General features: G+C 60.1%; 2 protein-coding genes across 2 annotated transcripts, besides 1 other annotated feature; both read left to right on the top strand.

Annotated features, from left to right (window-relative positions):
- Positions 1–309: 309 nt before the first annotated feature.
- LPMP_170340 (Qa-SNARE protein, putative) lies at positions 310–1398 on the top strand (the record flags this gene model as incomplete). The annotated part of the gene is made up of 1 exon (XM_010699423.1): positions 310–1398. The coding sequence occupies one exon, from the start codon at positions 310–312 to the stop codon at positions 1396–1398; it is 1089 nt and encodes a 362-aa protein (XP_010697725.1).
- Positions 1399–2576: 1178 nt separating this feature from the next.
- LPMP_170330 (hypothetical protein) lies at positions 2577–5021 on the top strand (the record flags this gene model as incomplete). The annotated part of the gene is made up of 1 exon (XM_010699422.1): positions 2577–5021. The coding sequence occupies one exon, from the start codon at positions 2577–2579 to the stop codon at positions 5019–5021; it is 2445 nt and encodes an 814-aa protein (XP_010697724.1).
- A 497-nt stretch (positions 5022–5518) lies between these two features.
- Positions 5519–5982: a repeat region.
- Positions 5983–6000: the final 18 nt, after the last annotated feature.

Below are 6000 nucleotides of genomic sequence, written 5' to 3'. Positions count from 1 at the left end.
AGATGAGGCGACCGGCCAGTTCGGGGGCGGAAGGGAGGGACGCACATGCAAAACAGGACGGAAACAAAAGTGTGTGTGTGTGTGTGGCGTGCGCATAGACCGGTGAGCTTCACATGCAGACACATCTCGCTCCCCGACCTGCTTGCTGGTTCCTCCCTCCACTCCTTCGTCCACCCCGCGCGCGTCGAGTTTCAGTTTTTCGTATTCCTGTTTTTCTTTGCTCTCTCAGCTCGGTGATGAGTCGACATTCTCCTTAGGTGGGTGCCTTCCTCCTTCCTCAACGCGAGTTCGCCGATGCCCGGGTGGTGTATGGCCCTTCCCCTCCCCCCTCCCCTTCACTGTCTCCTCTCCCTCTTTCTCTTCGTCTGTCTCTCGTTTTCGTTTCGCACGTTACGCCCCCCGCCCCCCCCCCCTTCACCCGCTCCCGCGATGACGCCACACGACCGACTGCATGCGCGACATGAAGGCACAGAGGTGCACTGTATCACTGTCGGGGCCACCGTCATTACCTGTACTCGCATACACAGACCTTTCCAGGTGCACCACCGCTACGCCACGATGGACGCAGCTCTGCATCATGAAGAGCTGCTCGACCTCGAGCAACAGGTGGAGGCACTCCTCCTTGACATGGACGTACCGCATCAGCAGACCGCCGCCGGCGTTGGCAGCAGCAGTGGTGGAGGTGGAGGACGAGGTGACGTTAGCTCTTCCTCTGCGCGTGCGGCGGCATTCGCTAAAGCGCAAGACATTCTACGGCGCCTGAGTCGACTCTTGCAACATCTTCGAGTGGAGATACGCCTGTTGGATGATGCGGAGCGCGACGTGTATGAAGCACACGCCAGCGAGCATGCAAGGAGGATTGCGTCGCTGCGCAGCTGGGCGCAACAGAGAAAAGAGAACGCCGCCAAGCGCACTGCCGCAGCCGTGTCGTTAGCTCAAGGCCAGCACAGTACTGGTTCCTCGAGTATACACTTTAGGGCTGTGGAGGGCGGCGCCGGTATACTGTGGTCACCGCATGAGGGCGGCAATGATGACCCCGACAGAGGGGACGACTCGGCGACGTCGAACCGTACCGAGGCTCACCAGACGGCAGCGCGCATCAGCGAGGTGCAGCACCGAATCCTGCAGTCTCTTGGACACTCGGAGAAGCTGCTGAACGAAACCGAAACGCTTGGCAACGAGGCTGCCACGACGCTACTGGTGCAGACGGAGCAGATCAAGCGGACCAATGCTGAGCTGGACGAGATGCGCTCCGAACTCGAGCTTGTGAGCGTGGAGTTGAAGAGTTTTATGCGCCGCATGGCTCGTGACCGGCTGATCATCTTCTTTGTAATCACCATTGTGGTGTGCATCATCGTTATTGTCATATTGGCGGTACTCAAGCACAAGTGGAGGTAAATGAAAGGGAAGGGAAGGGGGGGCGCACACTGAGTTGGTTGGCATGAGTCGTGTATTCGCATCTTCGGCTGATCTCTTTCGCTGGTGCAGCTGCGCACCATTTCTGAGTAGTTTTTTTTTGTCGCCCCTCTCATTGCCTCTCTTGCGCGCTTTCTCTCTTTCTCTGAGTGTTACTTGTACCTTTGTGCTCGTGCACTCGTTGCTGACGCTCTCCCCCTTCAACCACTTCTTCCTCTTCCACCTGTGCGCATCGACTGGCGCGTGCGTTTGCTTTCTTGTATCCACTGCCTTTAGCAGAAAAGAAACTGGACAACGCCTCCCCCATGCCACCTTCGTTTTGCGGCGGTGTGCCACCCTTCACCCTCTCTGATTAGTGCCGCCGTTGTGTCGACGCGCATAAGCTGCTCTCTACTTGAGTACATGCAGTGCGTGTACTCCAGTACAGTGCCTATTCTGTCCTTAACTTTACTCCCTCATGCGGCCTGTGGTACTGCTTTCTACAATGAAGAGCGAGTTGAACACCATCAGTCAGTGTCGCGCACCGTTGCTGAACGTGCAACGCCGCGTTATTACTATCTATCTATATATTTGGAATAGGGGGGGGGGGAGGGGGAGATGATCTGGCTCCCTCATCCGCCATGCGCCCCGTCATGCCGTTGCTTCACGTTCTGCCCCATCCTCCCTCCTCTTTCTCACATCTGCACTCACGCATGACCACACTTACGCAGGTGCATTACACGGCTGCCAGTTACTAGGACAATCTCCCCAAGCAACGGCGCAGGAGAAGAAAAAAAAACGAAGCTGAAGAACAGAAGAAGCGCAACATACGTAAAGCAACTACACCGGTGTCACTTTCCTCCTCTCCTGACCCGCCTCCTCACTCCCTCCTTCTAGCCGTGTGCATCACAGGAAGCGGCGAGGAGGTGCTAGTTAGGGGGCACTCCACTTTTTTGCTGTCACGGCAGCATCGATCCAGTTTCGTTGATGATTATAGCTAAAGAGCGAGCTAGCGAGGTAAACGGTAAGCCAACGTATTGCAAGCGGGGTCTACGGTGACTGACGCGAATACCTGTTCTGCTTCCCTCACCCTCTTGTCGCCTTACGCCAAAGCCAGCCGCATCTGCAGTCGCACGCTGCCATCTTCTTTCACCCAACTGGTGCATCTACCCACGCCTGAAATGGGCCAAGCCGCTTCCTACGCTGAATCTTCGGTGCAGCGAGCCTTACTGAGACTGAAGGAGGAGGAGCAGGCAGACGAGGACGAGCTTCTCTGCGCGTGTGGCTATAGTCGTGCGTCACTTTCGTCCTGCACAAATGGCTCAGCCGCAACCGCCGCACAGTCACGGTGTGGCGCAGAGTCGGCTGGCTCATCTTTGCCAGTAACTCGCTCCCCAGATGTGCACCTTCCGCCACCGCCCGAGTCCTTCGGGCCGCTGGTATCGCTGACCCCGGAGTACTACACGCTTGATGAGCTGCGTGACGTGCTGCGATACCTGCCAGATCCGCTGTGGGTGAGCCTCTACCGCGTCTCGCTGCTGTACATGCTGGACAACGACCACGATGGCCGCATTAACTCCACCGATATAAGCTTCTTCATGGACTGGGGTATCAAGACGGTTGGTCGGGATGTCCTGCCAGATCAGCTCGCAGAGGTATTGCAAACGTATGCGGCGCTTCACTGCTGGCATCGCTGCCTTCACGTCGCTGAATGCATTGAGTCTGAGAGAGCCGCAACCGCAGCCACAGCGCAGCCGCGTCCTGGCCATAGGCGCAGCGCAGGCGCTGGCAGCTCTATGCGCACACACCGACGGCCTATTTCATCGTCAGGCGCCGTCGGCGGCGATACCTTGTCGCTGCACCAGCGTGCTCAGAGGCGCCCGAATCAGAGCGTGTCATCCTTCATGCTTTTACACTTCCGTGAGGCATTTCTGAATACGCCGGCGGGGGGCCCCGTACCTCTTCCGGGAGCGATCGGCATCGCAGCCATGAACGCTGATGTGGATAATATGTCACCGTCGCAGAGCTCCGCGCTGTTTGAGTCGCCTCGGTCGGCTATCAGCCAGCCCGTCACAGACAGCGTTCGCTATGCCGCGGCGACACACTTTGCGGAGTGGATGCTGCGGGTCGTGCAGAACCAGGAGCGGGACCGTCGGCATGAGCGGCAGTTCTTCGAGCGTCGCGTGCGTTGCATGGCGACCACTGCTGAGGTGAAGCTCGGCAACACCACACGCCTGCGCCATCCATCGTACGTAGCCCAACAGTCACTTCGGATACGCTTGTCGACTTCGTTTCTCCCCGCCGAGGCCGCTAGCGCCGACGTACCGGGCGAAGGCGACGACTTAGTTGTGTCCGTCTCGCAGAGCAGCATATCAGGGCGTCAGACATCGATGATCTCAGGCATCCTGAACGGAAGTGCCGCTGTGGTTGCAGCGTCATCGGATGCGGATAAGGCGACTCCAGAGCTGGGGGTGGTGCCCCTGACGTCGGCACCGCAGCTGCCCACCTCACTTTCCTTTGAGGGCCCCACGGCGGCATCGGCGACACGACTGCCTCATTCCCCCGGCACCCCCGCGGCGTTGAAGGCCTTCGTAAAGACGCTGCCGCATACGTCGTCACACTCTCGCAGCGCGATGCCACTTAGCGTTCCGGTCGCGCTAGGTGGTGGTGGTAGTGGCTCTCCGGAAGGCACGCGGTCACCGCGGTCACCGCGGTCACCGCGGTCACCACCGCCAACGACGGATGCCGGAATTCTCCCCCCAATAGGCAGTGGTTCTCCCGATAGCCACAGAGGGACCGCTGCTGGTGGTCCGCTCTTCACAGGCACCTCGCCGGCTCATCAACCTTCGCGGCCGCGCCAGTCAGCGGTGGCACCCACAACGCAGTCGATGCCTTCCGGCGGACCTCCGTCCTCTGGCCACTTGGACGCGGCCGAGACGGCCGCGGACTTGCCTGCTGGTGCGAGTGCAAACGCGAACGGGATTGGCATCTCTGGCAAGGGGGAAGTGGAAGATGGCAGTTTCAGTAATGACAACGCGTGTAGCAGCTCCTCGTCATTAGCCTCAGCAGCTGCTGCTGGCGCTGCTGCTACTACTGCTGCTGCGACTACAACTCCGAACAGTGGCTCTGCAGCGCCTCTACTGGAGCATCAGGTAAGTGTGCTGCTGATGGATGCGGAGGCGTTCTACGTGCAGCTGGAGGCCACTGGGTGGTGCACTATCGGAGCGGTGGAGGAGGTGTACCTGGACTTCGCCGTGGAGGAGTCGTACTGCATGCCCTTCTGGTCCTTTTGCCGGCTGCTCAACCAGGCGTCTGCCGACGAAGTACAGGCCGCGCTGGAGCTGCCGACGGACCAGGCAGTGGCGGTACTGACGAGCGCGGCGGCAGTGGAGGAGTATAGGCAAGCAGCGGCGGTTCGGCAGCTGCAACGGCACGTTCCAGGGCAGCGCGATGGCGGGAGCGGCAGCAACAACCGCTATTGTGGAAGTGTCCATGGTAGTGGTTGGGCATCTCATCTGCAGTTGATTCCCATGTTCGTCGTCTCCGAGTACACGTTCGTGGTGTTTGTTGCGGCGTTCATACACGCCTACTGGGCAATGCTGGAGAGCATGGGGGTCGACCCATGACGCAGTCGGCAGTGGACGGAGTCGACCACAGAGCCCCTGACACGTGTTCTTCTCTCCTTGGCCCTTTATATGAGTGCTAAGAGGAAGGAGAAACATCTAATGAATCTCGGGAAGTCCGCAGATCGGGGAACAGGCGAAGGATTGATGAAAAGAACTCGTGCAGGCACGAAGACGAAAAGCTCTTCGCGCACGCGTCGACGACATGCTCCTGTTTACATCACTTCTCTACACTAGGGTGTGCATGAGGTGCGCGTATGCTGTACTGCTAGTCTTTGAGTACCGATACTTCGTTCATCGGGTTATACTCATTCACTGTGTCTGCATGCCCCTCGCCCGCGCCTCCTCCTTCTCGCCTTACCTCTCGCTGTTTCTACTCTTCCCCGACAAGGGCCTTTCATCCATTCTCTGCATCTCTGCAGGTGTACGAGGAGGAGAGGAGGAGGGGGTTCCAACACAACACCCCTGCACGTGCTCAGAAACCGACATTTTTTCTCCTCCTCAGCGCCGCCGTGCTCTGCCATCCCACAGCAATCAAACGCCACAGGGCCACGGCCACGCGGCACGGCAGTGCGCCGACCCAGCCATCGGAGCACGGGCCCCGCCCCAAACGCCACCCACCCACCCCGCACCACAGGGCGCCGGTCGCCACCAGGGGCCTCTCATGGAGGGACGCAGGCTCCACACACCAGCAGGCAGCGGGAGGCGGGCGAGATGGGCTCGAGCCGCGCTGGCACGCTGCCCATCACATGGGTGGTGCAAGCGTGCGCACGGCCGCAGGTCGCTCCGACGCCACGCCGTCCAGGACCGGACCGCCGACACCCGCAGCAACACACCGCCCTCACTCAGCCCACGACGTAGGTGCTTGACCTCCCGCTCACCACCCGGGGGGGCTGCGGTGGCTTGGCTTCTCCCCACAGAGAGTGGGGGGGGGGCGTGGGCCCGGGGGACACCCCACGCACGGTGGGCGGGCTGGGCGCCC

The sequence above is a fragment of the Leishmania panamensis genome (assembly GCF_000755165.1).
Source record: "Leishmania panamensis strain MHOM/PA/94/PSC-1 chromosome 17 sequence".
Taxonomy (NCBI): Eukaryota; Euglenozoa; class Kinetoplastea; order Trypanosomatida; family Trypanosomatidae; genus Leishmania; species Leishmania panamensis.
Note: the sequence above shows the minus strand (reverse complement) of the source record. Positions and strands in the feature narration are given on the sequence as shown.